Below are 25787 nucleotides of genomic sequence, written 5' to 3'. Positions count from 1 at the left end.
GAACTTTGAGCTCCACCAGAACAGGGGTCACATGTCTATCCTGCTCACTGTGGTCACCCAAGCTCCCAGCAAAGTGCTTGGCACAGGGGAGGTGCCTGATAAAGTTTTCACTAATATACTAATTTAGTAATTACTTTGTTTTGAAGCTTCAGCAAATGAGACCAAAGTGCTCCTTTTGAGAAAGACGCAATAGCTTAAAAGCACAAAGATGCTGACGCATCTATTTTTACTTCAGAGTGAGTCTCCTGTTATTTACCTTTATGCTTTGGGTTTTTACTGTTTCAGTTCCATTGGTTACTTGATGCAAAGACTCTCTTTTGAGAGTGGCAGCTCCATCACCCATCTTAAAGAGAAAAAAGAACAAGAGAAGATTAAAGGCAAATATTAAAACTTGAACATCTCGCACTTTTGAAATAAACTGGTCAAACTTATTTAAAGGGTCTCAGAACACTTTCAACAGAAATATCAGTAGGCGGGAGGGAGGGAGGCCACTGAGACACAAAGCTGAAACTAGCGCTTCCAGTGGTTTCAGTCACAAACTTTAGAACTTGAAGTATAAAAGGCGAGAGAACTTTTACCAAGAAACATGCTGGGTATGATGCTGTTGGAAAGAAAGAGTAGGACAGATGGTACTATTAACAATTTCCTCTTCTGGAGAATAAGTGAGGAGGGGCAGGACAGTACAGGGAGTTTGGGGGTGGCAAGTTTTCACAATAAGCCTTAAAACCTTCAAGGCCTCCTACTCATCAAATCATCCCAAATTCCTAGCCTCTACTTAGTTCAGCTGAGTTCAAAAGGGCTTTTTACAATAAGGCTCCTTTAATCTTCACAGCTTTGTAGTAAATTACACACCCTGCATAGCAGGAGGAGGAACAGGTCTTCTTACTCCATCCTCAAAGCCAAGTCGAGGCAACTTGCCAAGGCTCCACTGCGGCACAGCCAGTTCAAACGCTGCTTTCCATGTGCCAGAGTCTGACTTTATTTGTGGGCTTGCTTCCAGCTTTGGTGGTTACTTGAATTTATAGTACAATTTTCCTGTATTTGTATTTCTCTATATATGCCTGTGTCTTTGTTGTATGAAATCTTTAAGCGTAAGGCTTGCAACTATTAAAAAATAATCCATATGGATTTCAGCACAACGTATATGTGAATGTTGATAAGAAAACGCCACATTTTTTTCACAACAACATGAAAACCAGTATATTTTATGGTCTGCCAGTGTTAGTGACTTACTGGGTCATTCAGTTTCCTCATGTAAAATGAGAGGCTGGACTCAATGGAGAGTCTCAAGTTCAGGAGCTGGTCTGATCTGATCAGTTTTAAATGGCTTTCCTGACATTATATGCAATAGGATCCCCCTAATATGCAGATGAATCAGGATAAATCTGAAAGCCAAGTTCAGGCTTCAAGAAATAACAAAAGATTCTTTAGTTATTGTCACTATCATTGCTCCCACCCATAACAACTTAAAAAAGAAAAGATCAAGATCTCACTTGGAAATACACGCCAGAGCTTCCCTACCAGATGGGGCACTGGTAACATAATATGAGGCTTGTCATCTCTGCCAACAACTTGTGGTGAGGTCTTGGCAAGCAAATGAATCTCTCTACATCTCCCTTTCAAATCAGGACTAACACCGCCTGTGCCATTCACATCACAGAGCTAGTGTAGGGATTAAAGGAGACAAGGATTAAGTATGACACAAATGTGCAGCCTCTCAAATATGCCAGAAGACTGCGTCTGAAAAGGTTGTGGCATGTCACCTAGATACACACAGAACACACTGTAACACAGAACATGTCACAGAAGATGGGAAAAGGCTCACCATGCTTTCTAGTGAAAGTGAGAGGACAGGTTCACTTGCTTTTCTACCTTGCCCATAGCAACCAGATCTCTTTCTATCAAGTTGATTCTCTGGGAAAGATTACTGACTGTCTCATTCATCCCCTCGAGTTTAAGATCACTCTGTCTCTGGTATCCTACTAGGGCACTGTTTCCCTCCTCTAAAGAGTTGTTAAGGTACAGGCTATGCTGGAGCAGAAATAAATCAAGTTGTGGAATCCAGCTAAAGATGTATACTAGACAAGCAGGCCAGCAGCACTGAACAACCATAATTATGTCAAGTTCCTGAAGTGAAGTCTTTTTCCTAGTTTAGACCATTGATTGTCTGTCTCTGCTTTGTCCCTCCACTCTAAATTGCTCCCAGTTTACTCCCTCTGGAATTGTTTGACCTCAGCTAGACAGGAGGGGGAAAGAGGGAAGAGGACTACCTACATGATTCACTCTCTGGTCCCAGAAAGCTGAGAGCGTGGGAATTGATTTCCCAATGCTTACCTCACCTGCTGGCGGGAGAGCTGGCTGGGTTATTAACTGAAATGCTCATCAACCTAATTTGTCAGAACAAAACTACCTTAGGAGCAATACCAATTACTGAATTGGCTTGTGTGGCAAAACCATAACAAGTAGTGCATTATTTAGTACAAGATTCAATTCTTTTTATTGACATCCTCTAGTATTGATTGCTACTTAAAAAGGAATGATGACTATAGGTTTTAAAGGACATTAAACTCAGGACAGGAATTCTTAGTGAAGATTTCCTTTATTCTCTTTAATGTGACTTTGAATTCAATATCCTTTTCCTCCCTCTTGTCTTTAGTCTTTAGAAAATCCTGATTTTCAAGGGTATGCTTTCTAATATTCTTAGAATTTACTATGGCTCAAACTAGCCATCACTCTGAATTAATCTGCTATCCAGACACCTTTAACTTGCTCAGATTGCTATTTTTCATAAAGAGTTTCAGGATAATCTGGTTGTTCTATGTCTTTCAAGAGGTGAGAAGGAATTTACTCCACTGATCAACATGCAGGGAAAAAAAGCAGAGTGCCAAAGAAGAGAGAGGACAGCATCTTGTTTCCTAAGATAGTAACACATATCCCTTTCTGCTCAGTTCTTAGGCAGGCAAATATATGTAGAGAAGCCTGCCAAGGCACCACAACACTAAGCCCAAACTACTCAAGTGGCCTCCAGAGTCCACTGTGGTCACAGGGAGTTAAGCCAGAGACAAAAAGTACCTGTTTCAAATTTTCGCTGTGAGTTTTATTGTCAAGTTCTGATGTAGCTGAAGGTGATGGAATGATCTGGTTGCTTCCACTGGTCTCCTTCAAGAACTGCTGATTTGTTAACAGGAATGGAAGTTAGTATAGGCAATAAGTAATTACTAGTTCTACTTAACCATCTGGGACGGTCTCAGAACACTGCAGCCTCTTCCAGGGAGCATCCACAGATTTATCAACAATGATTTCCTGGGAACCTACAGTGTGACCAGTTCTGTGCTAGGCCCTGAGGGCACCAGATACCTCTGGGGATGCCCAGCATGAAGCATGGGCTGGACAGCATACCTAGATGACCTTGGGAAACTGGGATCTTCCTGGTCTGTTTCTCAGCCTCCGAATGGAATGAACTCCCCAGAAACCAGTCCTCCTCTCCCCCATTACCTGGACTCCCACAGAAACTGTAGAGTCACTATAACTTCCCAGGAACCAACTCAGTCTAAACCTGGCTAGTGTCATCATGTCCCCAAGACTAAAGAGGTTTGAACATTCAAGGAGTAGCCAGTCATGTAATCACTGGCTTTGGGCACTGAGCACAACCACCACTCATGCATATTATTAGCTTTTCAGTTTTAACAGCACGTGCCATGATTTATGTTTGAGAGTCATCCTTCCCTTCCCATTCCCTCCTCACTGCTCAAGTCTCTCTTTAATGAGACTGAAGAATAACATGTTTCTATACACTTTTTCCCTTTAGTGAAAAAAATTTTGTATGGCTTAATCTTTCAGAGCCCATAACTACAACTTATTTGGTATAAATTGTGCCAGTAGGAGGATTAACACTGGTAGCCATGGAAGTCTAAAAGTGGTAGATTTAATTAGAATGCAATTGGGGCTGGCCCTGTGGCCGAGTGGTTAAGTTTGTGTGCTCCGCTGCAGCAGCCCAGGGTTTCACTGGTTCAGATTCAGGGCGCGGACATGGCACCACTCATCAGGCCACGCTGAGGTGGCTTCCCACATGTCACAACTAGAAGGACCTACAACTAAAAAAGACAATTATATACCAGGGGGCTTTGGGAGAAAAAGGAAAAAAAAAAAAATCTTAAAAAAAAAAAAAAAGAACGCAATTGGTGAAAAGAAATTGTTTTCCTTGAAATCTGAAATCCTAGACATTCACCAATCCTGCCTTTATAAGAAACAAAAGGCAACAATAAAGAGAAAAGGAGGAGTAGAGGGGAAAAAACCCATGGTTTTTTAAGCTTAAATTTATAAAGTTTAATTTTTGATTTAGGAAATAATGTATTTTAGAAAATATTTAATTACTTGAGCAAATGCTCCAGATATTAAAAAAATAATAATAAAAGAATTGCTGAGTTAGAGAGGTCTTTATTCTTATGGATCACATAGTTACTCAACAGCAGAGTTGGAACTACAATCCAGGGTGTCTGGACACCTAGATCAATGCTTTTTCCTCTGGGTGAGCCCCACTAAATAAGAGTGAGCAGTACTGGTTTTGAAGAAAATAAAAACCCCTCCCTTCCAGAGCTCTAACATAGCCCAGGTATCTCTGGTACAATTTACCCAGTTTAAACTTGAAACTCCAAAGCTTAAAAAGAGCATGATCTAGAAATTAGTGGAGAAGCTAGGGAACTTCCATGTGCCTTGAAGAGTCCTGATTTCACGTACATGTAACTCATCTCCCCAGCAAGACAGCGAGGGCTGTGCCATCCATTTTTACTCTTCATAAAACCTTCATGGAGCTGAGTACTCATTAGGTGATTAATTAAGGCCTCTGATTGACTGCAGACAGCTTACATCTGCACAGCATTGAGAAACACTTGAAAACAATTCCTGGGCACTACAGGGGTTGGCTCCTGTCTCAGTTATCTGTTGCTACATAACAAATCATCCCCAAACTTTGTGGCTTAAAACGACAATTTATTATTTCTCATGATTCTGTGGGTTGACCTGGCTCAGGGGGGTGTGGGCGTGCTTGTGTTCCACATGGTGTAGGCTGAGGTCACACATCTGGCTGCATTCAATTGGGAGCTCGGTAGAACCAGAATATCCAAGATGGCCTTTCCTCCTCTAGACCTCCTCTTCATCTGGCCTCTCATCATTCTACAGCCTAAGGGCCCTGCCCAAATTCCTGGCCCACAGACAAGAAATTATAGTGAGAAATCATGTGTTGTTTTAAGCCACTAAGTTTTGGGATGATTTGTTCTTTAGCAATAAATAACTGAGACACTTCTCTACTTTCCTTTCCTTCTTTTCCATTTTTCTTCCTACCCATTCCACCCTCAGGAACTGTGTCCCAATGCCGCATCTCTTCCAGCATGTTTGCAAAGGACTCAGCTTTTAATTCTATCCACCTTAGCTGCTTAATTTACAGACTGTAGAAAAATCAATAAACTTTTGCTTATTATGTCTTTTAAAAAGGGGCATAGTTGGGTCTGTGTGGATAATTGGAAAGTTGGCATCAGTACTGTTACAGCGAAAACGGTGGGCAGGAGAACGTGGACTCTAGTAGCACTTGTACATTTCCTCACCATATCACTCTGCAGCAACTCCATGGTTGTCTTGTGCTCATCCATGGTTTTCTGTATTGCCTCCACAGCAAGGTGCACACTGTTTAGAGTATTTCCAATGGAAGCTACACTCTGAACGGAAACATGTAGTAAGGTGAGTGTTCCTTCTTTTTAAAAATTCTTAATAGCTTTATTAAGATATAAGTGATATACAACAAGCTGCACATATTCAAATGCGTGACTTTATAAGTTTTGACATGTATACACCTGTGAAATCATTACCACAATCAAGATAATAAACATCCATCACCCCTAAGTTTCCTCATGCCCCTTTGTAATTTTTCCCTCCCTGTCCCCAGGCAAGCACTGATCTGCTTTCTGTCACTATGTATCAATTTACATTTTCTAGAATTTTATATAAATAGAACTGGTGAGTGAGCAGGTACTTTTCTTTTTGGTATGGCTTCTTTCACTCAGCCTAATTGTTTGGAGATTTATCCATGCCGTACCTACTTGGCATGTAGCTGAGTAGCATTCTTTTATACGGATAAATCACAGTTTGTTTATTCACCTGCTGATGGACATTCAGGTTGTTTTCAGTATTTGATTATCACAAATAAAGCTGTTATAAACATTCATGTACAAGTCTTTATGTGGGCATATGCTTTCATTTCTCTTCATTATAAGCTTTCTCATCATCATAATACCTATGAGGTGAATGACTCATCATGTGGTAGATATATGCTTAACTTTAAGAAAAAAACTGCCAAACCATGTTCTAAAATGGTTATACTACTTTAAATTACCATTAGCAGCATATGAGGGTCCAGTTACTCCATACTCTCATCAATACTAGTACTCTCAGTCTTCTCAGTTTTAGCCGTTGCAGCAGGAGTGTAGTGGTATTGCACCATGATTTTACTTTACATTAAACATTGATCTAATGGAGGTCAGTGTTCCTAATTATTTCAACTATCTTCAAACTATGAATTTCATATAGCTTATACTGACACAATTAACAGGAAACTACATATATGTGTATATACATATATACACTCACACACACAGTTTACCTATCAATCAGTCAATAAATCACAAGCCATTTTCCCAATTTAAAAGACTTTCCCTAGAGGAAAACCAAATCTTTCCTTAAAAAAAACAAAGATACTAATTTATAAATTTGAGACCCACAGATAAGGTTCTCCCAGACTGCCTCTACTACCCCTGCTGTAGGCAGGCAGATGGCCAGAGCTAACGATGAAGACTGCCACTATGCCAGGAGCAAATGATGACTTTTGAGTGAAAATGGGTGGAACCATTTTTGGCTCTGGGAAATCTAGCATTGCAGAGAAAAAGGAAAAATTCCACCTGGCAGCATTTTTTGTTCTTCTACTTTAGAATTCCATCAGTAACTACTGAGCAGAGTTAAACATGGGTGATAGCTTACTTTGCTTTTATTAGGCCCAAGGAGCTCAAGCGGACTGGGGACTTGGGAATATGATTCAGAGACCATCTCTTAAAAAAGGCCTGTCCTTTGGGGCCGGCCTGGTGGCGGAGCAGTTAAGTTCGTACGTTCTGCTTCTTGGTGGCCCAGGGTTCACTGGTTTGGATCCCAGGTGTGGACATGGCATAACTTAGCAAAAGCCATGCTGTGGTAGGCAATCCACGCATAAAGTAGAGGAAGATGGACATGGATGTTAGCTCAGGGCCAGTCTTCCTCAGCAAAAAGAGGAAGATTGGCAGTACTTAGCCCAGGGCTGATCTTCCTCAAAAACAAAGACCTGTCCTAAGGGAATATTCTAAAGAGTGTTACTATTTGGTGGGTGTTGGCCTTTTATTAAGATATACTGACAATTTTATAGTGTCACTCAGTATTTTTAACCAATGTCCTTTTTATTCTACTGATAGTCAAGATTCCAAGAGAATAAGAGATGACATTTTCAACATTTAAAAAAAATTACATGAGATACATTGAAGTTAGCCAGACCTGGTGATCTAGTGGTTAAGATTCAGTGCTCTCACTGCGTGGCTTGGGTTCGTTTCCAGGTCAGGGAACCATACTACCCATCTGTCAGTTGTCATACTGTAGTGGCTGGGTGTTGCCGTGACAGTGAAAGCAGTGCCACTGGTATTTCAAATACTAGTAGGGTCATTGATGGTGGACAGGTTTCAGTGGAGTTTCCAGATTAGGAAGAAGGACCTGGCCACCCATTTAAGAAAAAATTGGCCAAGAAAGTCCTACAAATAGCAGCAGAGCATTGTCTGATATAGTGCCAGAAGATGAGAGGATGGTGCAAAAATACCAGGCAGGGTTCAGCTCTGCTGTACACAGGGCTGCTAGGAGTTACAATCAACTCAACGGCACTAACAACAAACAACATTGAAGTTAGGTAGTATTTGAGATGACTTACCACTTCAAAACTGAGCCACTTGTAATAAAAGTAGTGCCTGACACTATAAATGCACAGATTTGCAAAGAGACAACACACTGGGTAGAAGGCTCTAAGCTGGGATGTTATCTATGCCAGCTCTGTTGTTACAGAAGCTACAGGCATTCAAAGACACCTACTGTTAGAGAAGCCTCACTAGCTGGATGTATGAGCCAACTGGGATGCAAGAAGATAGTAAGCTCTTGTTTAAGATTTTTTTTAAGGAAGCAGCTGACAGAGCCATGTGAACTTTAGAGCAAATCCTGAAACTAGTACTCTCACCAACTGCAACGTGCCTGGCACATAGTGGAGGAACCTCCACAAATGTTTACTGAATGAAAGAATGCAAGAATAAACCCATTTCCTTTTCTAATGCAAGACCACCAGGATTGTTTCTGTATTAAAGGCTACACAGGCCTACCTTTTCCCACTAGGCCCTTGGGAACAATGGCAAGGAGAATTTGGCCTCATCAAAGTTGTCCCTACTTTTTTTTTTAAGCTGTAAGCAGATGACCATATTGGACAAATAGCAAACTATGGAGACTGAGAACACACAGCTAGGTGTGGCTATAAAAATAGCAAGTTTTGTTTCTGATTGTGCCTTAGGAATTTCTCACTCCCTTGTGGAAACAATTTATATGTTTAGAGAGCCTGGCATATAGTCAAATCAAACTTAACACACACTATCTTTTAAAAGTCAAAGATCCTAGATTTGATACCCATTGTTTGGGGTTCCCTTGCTCCAGAATCCCTTCTTCCATTTCCTGCTGTAGGGGCTGGTGTTGCTTATGCTCCAATTAGGCACCTTCTCCTTCCTACCTTATCCACTCACCCCACCCGGCTCTACGTATTATTCATCTGGTTGGTCACTGCCTCTTGCTCTAGGCCTGAATTCTAGGGATCAAACAAACAGAAATTCCAAATTATTGTTTGCCTAGGCCCTAGATTGTAGGGTATGTAACGTAGGAGTGACTTGCTTAGAGGATGTGCACTTTTACCTTCATAAAATAATATATATTGTTTTCTAAAATGCTTTTTACCAATTTATACTCCAGTAGGAGTGTTTGAAGGTTTCCTTTGCTCCACATCCTTGCCAATACTTATATCCTGAATTTTTAATTTTTGCATTTCCTCAAATTATCCTTTTAATTTTTTCTTAAAAAACCTCTTTCTCAATCATGGAAAAGAAAAGCAATTTAGAGCAACTCTCATGTACAACTGGTCTGTTTTCATGAAGATACTGTGGATGATGAACTGAAAAAGCGAGTGATGAAAAGCAAACCCGTATATGTTAAGACAGAGTCCCAGCAGAGCAATCCTGGAACTTGCAGAGCCAAATAAAAAGGTCTGAGTCCATCTCAAACCACAGCTAAAGTCACCTGTTACAAATGAAAGGCCCAACTAACCAGAACAAAACAGATGAACTCTCCAGAACACAGTGATATGCTCTAGTACTACCCTAGTGGAACAGTTGATTTCAAATGCCAGGCTGTCAAAGAAAACTTGTAAGAATCTAGAATTACCACAGTAGGTTAATCTCACCGCCCACACATATCACTTACCTTCTGAAGTCCCTCCACAGTGGCAGGCAGGCTAATTAAGTCTGCAGCTGACTTAACATTGGCTTTGAGGTGATTTACTGCAGAAGTCAACAGAGAAATCTGAAAGGAAAAGAGTAACAAAGAATGAAAATAGAATTTGTAGAGTGAATGCTTCCTTCACAAACTCTACAGTTGATGATGTCAAAGCACCCTTGGCTTTTACGTGTTTCTGTGATCCAGACATTATACCCGTTAGCTCACAGCAGCAGAGGAACTACAGTACCTTGGATAGACTTGAGATCTGGGAGGCAGCAATAATACCCTTTCTTTCCCTGCCCGATTTAAACACTAGTGCCAAAGAGGGAAAGGCAAGGATTATTCTTTATTTTACTCCTGGCAGTTACAAGATCCAAAAATCTTAAATTACCCAAAAGATGCAGTGATTACAACACAATCCTTCAACAATTGACAGGAAGAAAACTAATGATCAAGGACCCCTGAAAGATTTCATTTTAGTAAAAAATAACCCCTCAGTTATTTACTGAACTTTTGTTCCTGCCCAAGTGGGAACATATATTAGAAAGTAAAAGCCCATCACCACAAAATACAGTCTACAGGAACTGCACCCTGACAACCTGAGCAGCACTTTCAACTACTTGGAGATTTAGTTTTGGTTTAACAATGTGATTAATATTTCAAACTCTATAGCTCAACCAAAGCACTACTTTGTACCCTGAAGGGGCTCAATAAATACCCACTGACTTGCTGACTGATGCACTGACTGTATTAAAATAGGAATTGAATCAAAATAAAATGTGTCTTCTCTTCTGCTATTTAGGGGTAGAATTCTAAATAGCTGGACTTCTCTCCTGAACGGGGACTGAGGGAACCTTTATAATACGCACTTTCAGGCTGCAGATCATATTCTAACAACCTTGCAGTTTGGTTCAAAACATGCCTAAAAGAGTCTTAGTTCCAAACTGCTTTCCTGTCCCAAATTCTAGGATGAGGACACAAATCTGCCAACAGCAATTGTATTCAAGGTGACCTCACAGAGTAACCACTGAAGTTTCTGGGCAGTTGTTACATGTTGAACACTGCTGTAGGCACCAGACAGATATAAGACAAAGTCAATTCGATCCCTGCTCTTTCCTTCAGCAAACGCTTGGCTTCTTCCCTGCGCCAGGCACTGTGCAGGGATTGAGGAGACAGTGGCAAACAAAACCATGAGGTTTTACTCTCATGGAGCTTACACCCTAGCAGAAGGTGACAGAAAAAAAAGGAAGTAAAGTATCGGGTAGTAATCAGTACTACACAAAGAATTTAAATTGAGCTCCTAGAGCAGCCGCAGTGTGTTCTGAAAAAGGGAGTCCAGTGAGGAGGCCAGGAACTCAGGGACTCAGGTTCTCTTCTCCTTCTTTCCTTTTAGGAGGGATGAAGACCATTTTTCATTCATTCATTCATTCATTCATTCCATTCCAGCAACAAATGTTTACTGAGCCCTATTTTATACCAGTGGCGAACAACACAGATGTCAGTGATCTTGTGATGGTTACATTTTATTGCAAGGAGACCGACAATTTTATATAAGAAAAATATCAGACAGTGTGCTATGTTAGAAGAAAACGAAAATAAGGTGATTTGATAAGTGACTGGGTAGCTACTTTAGATTGGATGGTCAGAGAAGGCCTCTATAACGAGATGAAATTTAAACTGAGATCTTAATAATAGGAAGGAAATAATCAAACAATGATTGAATGAAAGTACATTTCAGGGCAGAGGGAATTGCTAGGGCAAAGGCCCCAGCGCAGGGAAGAGCTTGGCATATCTGAAGAACAGAAAGAAGGCCTGGTGGCAAGAGCATATAATGTGAGTGAGAACGGAGAGGCAGAGGGGCGAGGATGGGGAGGGAGAGGGTAGAGGTAGGTGGGTAACTGTAGAGAAACAATTGAGTACTAAATGTGATACTGAATAAAGCTCCCAGAAAAGAATATTAGTGCAGGCTGAAAGGGACAGGCTTCACCGGAGCAGGACTCAAATTAGACTCCGATGGAGAAGACAGAGTTCTAGATATAAAAATAAAGCAGGTATTCTTTCTAGGTTAGAAGGGTGAGTGTGGCATGGGGGAACAGGTAGGGAGCAACAGCATGAACAGGCCCAGGAATAGTTTTTCTTCAAGGTATTTCTCAAAGTGACAATGATTTGTTTATTTGTGTGATTAATAAGGTTTCTCTCTTCCACTAGACTGTATGTTCCATGTCATCAAGGACTATATCTGTTTTATTTTCCATAATATGCCTGCCACAAAGACAGGCATTCAATAAATATTTACTGAATGAATGAATGGCCGAGAATGAACACTCTGTGTCTGGGATGGACATTGCGAAGGCCAATCCAAGCAGAGCAGAGGGTAGAGGCCAGGAAGTAGGTGATAAGGCTAGATAAGTAGTGAACTCATTTTTCTCACCAGTAAAATGGATAGAATAATAACAACTGTTTAACAACAGCCATCTCGTAGGAATGTGTGATGATTTTAAAGTATGCCTACAAGGGCTGGCCCCGTGGCCGAGTGGTTAAGTTCGTGTGCTCGGCTGCAGGCGGCCCAGTGTTTCGTTGGTTCAAATCCTGGGTGCGGACATGGCACTGCTCATCAAACCACGCTGAGGCAGTGTCCCACATGCCAGAACTAGAAGGACTCACAACGAAGAATATACAACTATGTACCGGGGGGCTTTGGGGAGAAAAAGGAAAAAAAATAAAATCTTTAAAATATGCCTACAGATTCTTTGATAGTCCTCCCTTCAAGAGGTAGAACCTCATTCCCTTTCTCTTGAGTGTGGCCTGCATTTAGTGACTTTTTTTTAGTCCACAGAACAGAATGGAAGTGACAATGGGCAACTTTGGAAACCAGGTCATAAAAAAACACTATGGCTTCCTCTTTGTCTCTCTCTGGGATCACTGCTCCAGGAAAGCCATCTGCCATGTTGTGAGAACATTCAAGCAGCCCCATGGAAAAGCATACATTGGGAGAAACTGAGACCTCCTGCCGACAGCCATGTGAGTGAGGATCCTCCAGTCTCAGTCTAGCCGTCAGATTACGCAGCCTTGGCCTATATCGTAGGCAACTTTAGAGAGATCCTGGCCAGAACTGCTCAATTAAGCTGCTCCCAAATTTCTAACGCACAGAAACTATCAGATAATAAATGTTTGCTGTTTTAAGTGATTAAGTTTTGGGAAAAATGTAACACAGCAACAGATGACTAAAACAGGCTATGAGGATTAAATGAGATATATAACTAAAGCTCTTAGCACAGTACCTGGTATAAACAAAATATCAAATAGGTGTTAGCTCTTTAACAGTGAAATTTAATAAGCACTTAAACATGCAGTTCTCCATAAGTGCTCCAAAATATTCAGACTCATCTTCAACATTCCAACTCTACCCACTTAAAAACAAAATGGGTGAGAAACCTCTGCCCACAGAGAGATACTCTCAGCAAACTATAAGCCTCTTAAGAGTAGCGATTACATCAAGGTTTTAACCTCTTTTTAACTTTAAAAAGATATGCCTATCAAGGTTTGTAAAGGACATAAGGAAATAGGCATTCTCATACATAGATCGTGGGAATGTAAATTGGAGAAGACTTGTTAGAAGGTTATCTAGGAGTATCTGTCAAAATTTGAAATATTTATATATTTTAATTCAGCAATTTCATTTCTAGAAATTTATCCTAAAGATTACTTGCTCGTGTACACAAAGACATATGCACAAGACTATTCATTGCATCCTTATCTGTGACAACAAAACACTAGCAACAATCTAAACGTTTACCACTAAGGATGTAGAAATATTCAGTGAACAAAACAAGCGGTAGAATAATATATACAGAACGACTCCATTTAGTTACACTTACACACACTAACCCATTAGCTAATTCATATTAAAAGCTACTATGATTTTGTAAATGCAGAGAAAGGTGAGCAAAAGAATGCAGCCCAGACTACTGACAGAGGATACCTACGGGGACATGGAATGTGTATGTATGTGTATGTATATGTGTGAGAGATGGTGGCACATACAGAGATATAGAGGGTAAAGGGGGAATTTTCATAAAGCTCTATGTGTATTTTATTATTTAAATCTTATATAAGAATACATTCACATATCACTCATGAAATTTTAAAGAAAAAGATGGGAGAGGAACATACACATAAGTAAAACATATCACAAAACTTTAAAAAGGGCTGACAGATTTCCTTGTCTGGCCTTTTCTTCCATGCCCTCTACTGGGTTTCCTAAGACTACGTTAACATGCTCAATGATAAAGTGCTAGGAAGGGGTTCCTGCCCCAGGTATGTTTTACTCAGTGGCCTCAAGTATGTACATAGTTGGCTCTAGACCAACTTGATGGGCAAGAATATGGTTATTCCAAATGCCCTATCAATTGTGTGGTTACCTCTTGGCCATCTGAGGGAATAAATTCCTTTCACTGATAACTGGCCAGATCCTTAAAGGAACAAACTGTTCTAGGTGGAACGATCTGGGTAGAAACTATTCTCCCAGGCACTGCAATATCCTGAGGCTACGGCAGAGCCGGATACTAATCAGAAGTATCTCAAGACTAGTAATGGTTTCACAAATGGCCAGTGTAGTTGGTTGGCAGATACCATTTCACCCCAAATCAGAGGAGCAGTTGAGAGCCAATGCATACAGGGTAAGGTGAGGTCTGCTTCACTTCTCCCCATCCCCAACACTCCACACCTAGGGTAACAGCTGCCTCACTGAAAGAGTACACCCTGAAGAGCTGACCATTAACTCCCTAATTACCAAACATTGCTCAGCACTTCTTAGTCACTTATAAGACATGGACCACACACTCGTCACTAGGACTCAGTTACATTCCCATAAACCACAAAGCTGGATTCCATCTTTTAGCATGCTTCTCTTAGCAATGGAATAATGCCAAAATCTATGGAAAAGTACAGCAAAGCTACATGTGTAACTACAACGGAGAGACAAGGGGCACTCCCCCATTACTATCTCTGGGACTGCTCTGGTCTACGATAGACACATTGTAGAATGTCAGATTGGATTCAAGCATTACAGAACTTATCTTTAAAAGTTACACACTGCATCTCAAAGAGTCTAAAAATTTGAATTAAGGAGAAGACATTATGAAAAAACCCCACATTCCATCCAAAAGATGAGTCATGACTTTTATGCATATTACATGACTTTTCATTAGCAAAATTAAAAATAGCTCCTGTAGACCATTTGCTTATTAGACTGTTTTATACTATAAAGTCTGAGATGCTGCGTTTTTGCTTTTGGGTTAAAATTAAGTGTTCTTTAAATAGTAAGTAAGTAAAAAAGTTACTAAAACAGACACTCATCAATGACGAATGATTATGAGCCCTACTAGAAACCTGACATCACATCCTTTCAACCTTATCTACTAAGCACATACTGCATCCTATAGAGGATATAAAGATGGAAGGCAGCATGGAAAACTGGAAAGAAAACAGGCTCCCAGGACTTGAATATTTTAATACTAGCATGACTACACAGCTGTGTAACCTTGGGCAAACTACTTAACGTCTTTATTTTTAGTGAGGAAGATTGTCCCTGAGCTAACATCTGTGCCAGTCTTCCCTTATTTTGTATGTAGGACACTGCCACTGCATGGCTTCATGAGTAGTGTGTAGGTCCGAACCCGGGATCCAAACCCTGGGCTGCCAAAGTAGAGTGCGTGGACTTAACCACTTACACCACTGCGCCAGCCCCTACTTAACTTCTTTGAGCCTCAGTTTTCCTATCTGTAAAATGGGACACCATCTCCTACTTCATAGGACTATAGAAGCAAAATAGGAGATCTTATATGTAGTGCATCTAACAGTGGCCTGCGCAAAGAATGGCCTGCATTTAATGAATGGTAGTTATCATCTTAATTACCATTATCATTGTTGCCATCATCAAGCTCAAAGCTCAGAGTACAGTGTACAAGCTTTTAGTGTAATAGGATGCATACACAAATAACTATCACATAAGGTATCTGGACAAATGCCAAAAAAGAGATACAGAGCAGACTGTAGAAGGGCACTCAAGGTCCTTCTTGATATGGCTCTTGCTGACACAGCCTTACTTCTGGCCTCTTTCTACCAAACTATAGCTATCACAAATAAACTACTAAAATTCCCTGAACATGCTGTGTTTTTCATTTGTCTATGCTTTTGCACATACTGTCAACTCTTGTTATTCACAGTAGTTACGTTCTAGAAAGCTGCAGCAAACATTGCATTAGTGAATACTGAACCATTGCTCCTAAGGGAAGTACAGGGTTAGGTTCCTGAGAGCCCTCTGGTCACAACATTTTCGTCAACTGATCAGTTAATATATAACCTTGTTTTACATCTGTCTCTGTTTAAAGATATCTTATTTAATATCTATTGCTGAACTCATGCCTGAATAAAGTTTATCTAACACATGTATTTTTTCTGTAAGGCATATCATAGCCTTCTTGCACTTCCGAATACCAGATAGTACGTCATTCAGCACTATGCTAAGGGGACATTTTACACAGTGGAATCACCAACAAAAAGCACAAAATTGCGAAAAATGTGGCACTAAATATACGGTGAAAAGGAAACTTGTTTACAGTACGAGAGCTGAAACAAGGCAGGGTGTTGCATTGTTTGACCTCAACTGGAAATGTTCCTGTTGGGTGACTCAAATTTTTTGCTACTGTATGACTGTCAGTGAATGACTTTGAAAGTGCCACAAGTATAGATTTTTGGGTTACAAACAAATTTTAGCAAGTAGGTAAATTCACAAATACAGCATCTGCAAATGATGAGCATCAACTGTACTGTTTTACCTAGAACGCCCTTCTCTCTTTCTGCAGAATTCACCTGGCCAATCCTGTTTGCTCTTCAGGACTCAGCTCAAGATATCTGAAAAGCCTTGTCTGGGTCAGATACACACCTATAAATGCCCCCATGGTCCTCACATGGGCCTGCTTCTCAATGCTCATCAGTCTGTTTTACAATTGTTTACTTTTCCATCTCCTCCATTTGACTGTAAGAGCTTTGAGGGCAGGAATCACATTTTTTTTTTGGTTTTGAATCCAAGGCCTATCTCCATAAAAGCAGCTCATTAAAAATTTGTTGAATTAACGGTCTTCAAAGAAGGGAGATGAGACTCCCTACAATGGTTGAGAATGGGTATGGGTATGAAATCAGAGGCTTCATGAAAAAAACAGAGAAGGAAATGAGATTTTAACTATTAGTTTAAAGATTTTCAATGCAAAATTTGATTTAACTTATTTCAAACTAACGGCTTTTTTTCCAGGCTGCATTAACTTCAACTCACACTGTGATAAGGACAGTTCTCGTTAAGTGATAAGGATAGTTCTTGTTAAGTGATATAATACATTTTCTTGTTTAAGCCACTTTGAATTGCTTTTTCAAAAAAAAATTTGCCACTAAAAGCATCTTAATTGACAGAGTTTCCCTTAGATATAGAAACACGGTTAAATATTAATTTTATTTTTATACCTATTTTGGTTTGGACAAATGCCTCTTACTTGAATAGACCATCAGAGATGTGTAATGTCAATTTTAGAGAATCACTCAAACAGAGAGTGATGAGCTCCCTTTGGACCAACACAAAGTTCTACTTCATCACCACCTCTCCTTTTGCACCCACGCCAGCAGAGACTTCCTCTGCATCAGGTTGGTTTCATCAATCAGTTCCATCATCTCTAAAGATCTACTGAAGCTAAAATGGAAAGGGTTTCAGTTTAATCTCTCCCAGTTTATAGATGAAACCCTAGAATTGAAGTAAACTTTCATGTATACTTATTTTACCAGGTACTTCTTGCATTAAAAATAACAGCCAGGCCAAGAAAAAAATGATTCTTTCATTTCCAGATTCCTGGTCAAGGCGAACGTGAACCAAAATATGTAGCAAAGATTTGAAAACCTGTGTGTCCTGTCACACCAAATAGCAATTTACCCTTTGACTCTTCCCATAATGCGGATTTACAAGCAGATGGGAAATAGCTGACTTTCCCTCTTCACCCTGAAAGGTCTCATCCTCGCCTCAGAACAGTAAACTCCATGACTGACTATTGAAATGGAATCCATGGTTTGCCCCAGTCAAAGATGCTAATTATGTCTCATTGCTTCACTGCGGTCTATTTTCACTTGATGTAATCTCTGGCCAAACTGCTCATTTGCTCTGTGAATACAAGAAAGGCCACAGTTTATCCTATTCTTTTTGAAAAAGGAGTGAATATCTGATTTTCCCTCATTACTGAGAGCCCAAAGATAAATGATAATGAGTAAATACTAGGTGGTATAACCCATCAATTATTTCATGAATAATTTAAAACAATGAATAGAACTGAATAGAAAATATCATAAGGCATCATAAGACTAAGGGTAAGCAATTGTTTTCAGAAACTTTTATTTCAGATACACATATATATGGATGTGTTTATTGGGTAATGATGTAAAACATTTCTTACTGTGAGTTCCAGGCAAAAATCTGAAAGCCACTGTACCCAGCCATTGACCTCTGATCTTAAGAGCTACTCTACTCCTGCACTACCACTGGAAGGTGGAGGGTAGCTTTGGAAATATCTGTAAGCACTTGATTTTAGCACAGTGCTCCCTGCCACTGACTGATTCTGAACTTTGTTACTCCATTCTGAAGAAGAGAATATCCTCCTAGCCCCAACAAGGATGGCATGTCTATTTTTAAGCCCTTTGCAAGTATACCACCCATTTGGTACTTGAGTTTTCTTTGCAATGCACATCTTTCCTAACTAAACTGAAATAACTGAGGACAGGGACTATAGTTACCCAGCAGCAACACCGTACCTTATACATACAAGATGCTCAGTTAACATCCTTTAAATAAGCCCTTTTCCTCTGGCAGAGTCAGAGGAATCAATACCTACTGAGATCTGGCCAATTTAGGGACTGGAAAAGTTTTTGCTCTAGGCTTGCTTGCCTGGCCAAGGTATTTAACAAACTCTGTCACCTCCTCCTATCCTATTCTAGAATAACTATGATTAGCTGTTGATGGTTTCCAGATTTGTTTTAGTATATTGTATAGCACTATACCGCAAGGCTGAATCTGTATGTTTATAAACTCTATTAAACAAAATAATTCTCATTACCTAATAAAAACAGGCTACTTACTTTTCTTGGGAGTTAGATGACACTCTCTTTTTATTTGATACTAATACTGCTCCTTAGGACGAGTTTACTCAAGAATTTCCAGCTCCCTCTAAACAACTCTACGTGGTACAATTGTTCCTTTGCAGAAAGGGCTAATGTTTTAAATATTTGGTAAATGCACAACTATTACCTTAATTTTACCTGACTTTAACGTGTTGGGATCATAATATGCAAAACACCATTTCAAAAAGTAAAACAATCTGAAGTGAGTTCCCTATACCTACAAATTCATACTAAACAAACAAAACTATTCATAGCTTACATAGCAATAAAATCACACTTTTGCTACCTGCTTATTCATTTCTGTGATGTTTATCCAGACTCTGTTCAAGCCCAGCTCTCCAGATTCAATCTTCTCAAGCTGTTTTTGTTTGCCGAGTAGTTCTTCATTAAGTTTGGGAATTTCTTGGAATGAGCTTTTCTGATTAGATTCCACTAGAGGCAAAAACAAGAATAATCATAAATAGCCATAAAGTTCCCTCATGGCTCCAAGAAGAAAAAATGATCATGTAGTAGGAAAAAGATAGATTAATAAAAGTTAATTCTGGGAGGACAGTAAGTGAATACATATCAATCAACTACACTGTTCTTTTATTTGTGTAAGCTCAGTTTCCTCATCTGTAATACAGAGTTAACTATACTTTACAGGACTTTTAGAATTAAGTGAAAGACCGGCTGTAAAGTTCTAAATACACAGGCCAGGCATATAATAAGTGACAAACAAATTTAAGTATTGACCAACTCAATTAAGGAGCTTTTTGATTAGTCAATGAAGATTTATGAATCTCACTCTATTGATGCTCAAGGTGATAGCATAAGTTCTATTTCTAAATGCTGACATCAATTTTTTTCTATCTCAAATTGGTTAAATCAAGGTGGGTTCTTACTACCTTTCAAATACTGTTATGAAAACTAAGATTTTAATCTTTTTCATAAACAGCAAACAATCTTTTCTTAAATCTTAAATCAACCCAAAAGCTCAAAGTGAAATAGAAGATAAAGGAACACGTTGGGTGAGGTATAGAGTGATATCTGGCCTTTCCTTTGGGAAATAATATCTCCTGAATGGTTTGGAGATTTGATAGCTTGAAGGCAGAGGCCTGAAAGAGGGCTTCCTCTTCTTTCTTTAAAGACTATTTTTCTTTTTCATGGAAAATAAAATATTGATAATGGCTGGTCCTCCAGAATAAAACCTACATAATTTTTCTGAAAGCCACAGACTGCCTGATTAGTTATATATGCTTTCTTTAAAACCAAAAATTAGCATAAAGGACAGATATAAAACAATTTACTAAAATGTAAGCTCCAAGAGTTTTTTGTCCATTTCTGTATGGTCAGCACTTAGAATATACCTGGCACATTTTACACACTCAGTAAGTATTACTGACTGAATAATCCTGGCCCTTGCTTACCTCTCAAACCTGTTTCTCATCACTCTACCTACCTCTTCAATCTACTTTTCAGCCAAGTGGATTTTCCTGACACACCAGCCTCTTTAAGCCTCAGTGACCCTGCACATTCTATTTTTTCTCCCTAGATGCCCTTGGTTTGCCCCTTCTTCATTTCTGCCACCGTAGCCTAGTTAATTCCTTTCAAGATTCAGCACAAATAGCTGAGCCTACCTTGGACCACTACCGCCTCTTTATCACTCCTAACTCTACCAATCATTTAACACTGTGCTGTAATTAGGTGTTAGTCGTCACCAGACTAACAGCTGCTTGAGGACTAGGACCAGGTCTTATTTGGTTATGCATTCCCAGGGCCCAGCACAGTGCCAGGTACACAGAAGCACTCAAATGCTTGTCCAGTGAAACGACTGCAGGGTATGAAATGGAGTTAATGTTAACCTATTAAGTCAAACAAAGAAAACTCAACAAATAAATAAATAAACTCAACAACAAAAAAAATCCCCACGAGAATTGGGGGTGGTAGTGGTATCCTTACTGCAAGCAAACTCACTATCTGAAAACTCAGCGTTAAAAGAAATTTGATATTTTCACTTTTCAAAAATACATGCTAAAGGATTTCTTTATAAATAGTAGACTTCTCTAAGTGCTTCTAATGTAACATTTGATTTACACATGGTTTGCAGGAGTATATCTATCTCATTCAGTAAGAACATTTTACGTCAGTCTAAATTAACGCTACACTTAGCATTTCACTGAATTTCCTATACATCTTCAGTTAGGTTGTACAGAAAAACTTATCCCACACATGTCTGCCATTCTCAGGTGGTCAAACATCCCAAGGGAGAGCCTCTCTCTTTCCTGCAGTGTATATGAATTAATAGAAGGTAGAATTGGAAGACGAAGTAAGAAATACATAAACAACTTAGGTTACAATTATTAACTAATAAACATATAAAGCTGATAAGCCCTGAAAACATTCTGGATCCTGAGGATTGTATGAGCCAAGAGGGGATCATAGTCATTATCTGATTTGGGGCTTTTTAGGACAGATAAGCCCAGTAAAGACACTTTGATTACATAAACGGGAGGAAGTACAGCAAACAAACAACTTACAATTACTAATTCATGTTCTTTCAACATGGAAAGCAACTCATTTAAAAGAACTTACTTAACTCTTTTCCTGATCTTCAAGATAAGGAAATGGAGATTTCTGCATACATCCCTCAGACAGAACATACGATGCTGACAGCAAGATTTCATATTTATACGTCTTTATAGTTTGCAATAAACTTTTACGTAATTATTCCACTTGTTATGGAGCCTCTACCATGTGCCCGGCCCTGTATCTGGCACTAGTGCATACAGAAGACCCTGAAGCGCTCAGTCTAGAGGGAAGCGAGGCCTTGTGACACAATTACTATACAGTGTGACAGATGTTACGACAGAGGAATGTTCTACGTGCTTTGGTAGCACAAATACATCTTTATGTTTCATGGATGGGAAAATGAAGGTGCAGAAAGAAGAAGCGACTTGTCCAAGTTTTACAGCTAGTAATGAGAAAGCCAGGATTTAACAGTCAAATCTTCTGCTTCTAGGACCAGCACTCTTTGTAGCATGCTCCAGCTGTCACAGACATGTACATCCTAATGTCCTCATTAGCAGAAGACCATTTTTAAGTTCTGTACTAAATGACCCACCTGATACTCTGCCTGTACGACCAGAAAAGGAGATGCCTGATTTAGTAATACTTTCCTTCTTTTCCAAATTCTTTTCCTTCACTCTAGAATTTCATAGTTGAGTGACAGAGATAGATGGTTGGAAATAGAATCTTCCTCAGAATAACTGTGGAGGTGTTTTGAAGTACCTGGTTCTGGAAAAAGAATACTGAGCTAAGAGTTTCAAGGCCAGCCAGTACTTTTAGCTTAAGAATCAAGTTACTCTTGACCACAAGGCAAAATATCAAGCCTATCTGCTTTGTTTCCTATTTCACATATTTCAGCAATCTTGCCTGCTTTTCCTCACAAGTGTCTCAGAAAATTTATTGCAATAAGAACAAGGGGATCTGAATTTCTTAAAAAGGAATTACAGCCAGATCAGCAGATGGTCTTATTGGAGTGATCCAATAAGAGGACTTCCAGTGTCCTCTTGAAAAACAAGAAATAAAAATTAACTTGTTGAAATATATTTAAAGCAGAAGCATAATTCAAAGAAAGATTATTTAAGCTTAATAAGACTGACCTCATTTAGTCAACATAATGGTTTTCACTAAAATCTCTTGAGCAAGTAGTCCAAAATGGTTCAGCCTATGGACTGACTATGCCCCAGGCCCCACTCCCATCTCCCTCAGGAAGTTCCGCTTTACACATTACAGGTGCTGGAATTTCTATTGTAGCAGACTAAAGCCAAAAATCAGCTGGACTAACAATTCTAAATCCGCTTCATTCAGCTGGTTGACAAATGCAGTCAGGGTCTCAGGAGAATGCTGCTCACTGATAGAAAGCAGGTCTCACAGTCCTGGGTATGATTCCTGGCATCTCTTGAATATAGTATTTCCAGGGACTGGTATTAACAAGTGCTCAATAAATATTTGTTGACTGATTAATTACCAGGTCTATTACATGTATACATTTTAAATATGCATTTCTAAACAAATTCCCTGAAAAGCTCAGCTGAGGTATAAATTACATGAGTGTCCTGCAAACATAGGCACAGAGCAGTCAGAGACAGGAATCCCTGGAGGGTAGAATTAAGAAATGTTTTGAAATGTATAAACAAATAATTGCTATATGTGATCAAAACAAGCTGTAACGCAAACCTAGAAAGCCCAACTAATTACAGAGAGATGATGGCACAGATGGGTGTCTTCAGAGGTTAGTTACAATTAAACATTGTTTCTGAGAACCTCATTTCCAAGTCATGCTCACTACTTACAAAGAAAATATTAACCTTAAAAACACCTGGCAATACTGCTAAGGACAACCATTAGAGGGAAAATAACTAGAATATAAATCCCATGCTTTCTTATACTGTACTCTGATTCATCAGTTGATAAAACGTATAGGTCAGGATGATTCTGTCAGAGAATTATGGCTTATCCAATGTTATTACCTGAATCAGAAGCTCAGAAGAAAACCAAAGTTAGTGTTTCAACATTTCTTTTCAAGCAACATCACTAGGAATGTCATTAAGACACTAAGGAGGATTAGCTGTCTCCAGGTCAGTTCGGAACTTGAATAACTGCAGGCAGCAAAGAGAAGCTGGAGTGAAGAGAAGCTAAGATGTTGTGATCTCCTAAGGCTTAAGATGAGAAGTAAACAACTCTAATTTCAGTTCTGGGGCCAGACTTCCTTATGACCTTGAGAAAGCCTAGTGGTCAGTTTCCTGGTGTGCTAATACTGCTAAAGGTTAGAGTATTTGTGATTAACTTGAAACTGGTTCCTTAGCTCACTGAGACCTAGAACCAAAGATCTCAGTGTTGCTAAAGGAAGATGGTTAGGTTAAATCTGGCAGAAGTTAGTATGCAGACACATTTTTCAGAAAAAGTACTTTGGATGTGAAAATATAACTTTTTAATTTAGAACATATAAAATTCTTCAGCTCAAGAAAAGTCTCAAACTTTAAAACTCACTCATGAGACAAATATTTATTTGTGATGTGGCACACGGTATACCTTCCATAAATGTCATTATTATTATTGCCCATTCCTATGGTCTTATATGGTTTTCAAGGAGGAAACTGTTTGACACACTCCCACATTCTTTCTCAAATGACCCTGTGGGGAGGAAGGAAAGAGTCCAGTGTTCCTATTGCTACTTTATACTAGGGGAAGTGACAACAGGTGGAGGTTAACCAAGGTTCTAAACTCCTGGAGCTTAGCGCTTCCCTTCTGGACCTCAAGCATTGACAATAGTGCCATTATTTCAGACACTATTTGTCCTGACGGTGCATAAGCACCGTTTTTTTCTTTGCGCGTTTAAAAACAAATAACTGTTACCCCATTGAAACTGATGGCTAAGAAAGAGCATACAAATGCTGGAAAAATGTATAATTGCTTCATCAGCAGGCAACTTCATTCAGCACAATCTACTTTGTCCTAGAACCTGGAAAAGAATCCAAGATTATACTCTGAAATGGGCAACCACTTACTTGTTCTAAATTTTTCTTTGAGGGCATCCAGATCCTCCTTCAGAGCAACCTGCATCCACACCAAGCCAACGCAGGCCACGACACAGGCGGCAAGGATGACAAAAGCACAGAGGGGATAACAGATCTTGCAGCATCGTAAATAGTCTCCCCTGGTCATAAGAACAAATTCAACCAGGAATACAAACGTGATTATGAGTACAGCTTTATCAGAAATAGCACACATGTGTTGCCATGCAATTATCTTCTCTGATGAATAACCAGCTGATTTTCCAGGAAAGACAGGGTAACACGCTTACATCCGAACAGCAAGTTGAAAATGACTAAGTAATATGACCTATGAAGTGTTCATCTATTGGGTACAAAGGTTTCAAACCTTAGGTGAAACAGAGGCAGCTCCTGCAGGCCACAGGAGGCACCTGTGGGCACCGCAGTTCACTGCCACCATCATCAATTCAGGTCTTTGGAAACAAGCTCAGGTTAGGAAAGTGTCAAGACCACAGCTTCTCTGCAGTTCCATCAGGGTACTGGGATTTACCTATCTATTTCTCTCTCTCAGATACATACTCACTCCAGGGGACCTTGTTTCAGTTTATAGAAACTTCATAAACTTGAGCAAGTTTTACTGCAAATGGAATGAAAGAAACAGGAATTGCAGGTTTAAGTGGACACCTGTGCACTCTAGCTTATCGGCTCAGAAGGAAGGAAACACAGAAAGGGGTTAGATTTCACAGCAAACTTCAACCAGCACTCGGGGTCTTATCTAACCCAACAGGACAACTATTCCAGTGGAACTATTCTACTTCATCAAATCTTCACAACTAGGATTGCCCTTAACTACCTATCTGGCAAAGCTCATTAGAAGCTAAACTCTTGCTTTAACAAAATAAGGGACACAGACACTCTAAATAAACAAACCTCAAACAAAGCATTCAATCTCTTCAGCACTCCAAACTTCTGCTTCCAACCTTGCGTCCACATCCTCAGCAGAATACTCTTTTCTTTTAATCTACTCCCTGATAGGGTCCAAGGGCACCTTCAAGGTCCCTTCAGCCCTTTCCCACCCTGAGCCCCAATTCCCAATGTCCTCAGTGCTCACTACTGCATTTGTCTAGTGGCTGCACCACCTACAAGTGGTTTGGAGAAAAGCTGTCTCTTCTTTTTGTCCCCCACCCTTCATGACTCTCAAGGTTCATACTTTCTACAGTATGTCCCTCACCACATTCTCCCATCACCAAGATTCAGACTCATCAAGAGTGCAAAAAGTAAATAATGTGCAGGTCCTAAGGTCCCTGTTTCTCTTCTACTTAAAAAAAAAAAAAAGGCTGGTTCTAAAAGCTTTTCTGCTCCTATGTCCCTATTCTTAGCTTCTTTGCTCCTCCCAGATTGGTCTCTCTGGGCTCTTGGCACATTCCCCAAGCGCACACTACCACCCTAGAT

General features: G+C 39.7%; 1 protein-coding gene across 3 annotated transcripts in view; it reads right to left on the bottom strand.

Annotated features, from left to right (window-relative positions):
* EFCAB14 (EF-hand calcium binding domain 14) overlaps positions 1-25787 on the bottom strand; it is a 41335-nt gene that overhangs the window by 9587 nt on the left and 5961 nt on the right. For 2 of the 3 annotated variants that reach the window (XM_070248264.1, XM_005607075.4), the window contains 6 exons: positions 24351-24499; positions 19085-19230; positions 9571-9669; positions 5601-5711; positions 3073-3171; positions 257-343 (listed from right to left, as the gene is read on the bottom strand). In XM_070248264.1, the coding sequence (XP_070104365.1) occupies positions 257-343; positions 3073-3171; positions 5601-5711; positions 9571-9669; positions 19085-19230; positions 24351-24499 (691 nt within the window). The remainder of the gene's footprint in view (positions 1-256; positions 344-3072; positions 3172-5600; positions 5712-9570; positions 9670-19084; positions 19231-24350; positions 24500-25787) is intronic. The other variant, XM_005607076.4, reaches the window with a different exon arrangement.

Source organism: Equus caballus, chromosome 2, assembly GCF_041296265.1.
Source record: "Equus caballus isolate H_3958 breed thoroughbred chromosome 2, TB-T2T, whole genome shotgun sequence".
NCBI lineage: Eukaryota > Metazoa > Chordata > Mammalia > Perissodactyla > Equidae > Equus > Equus caballus.
This window is presented reverse-complemented; position numbering and strand designations above follow the sequence as displayed.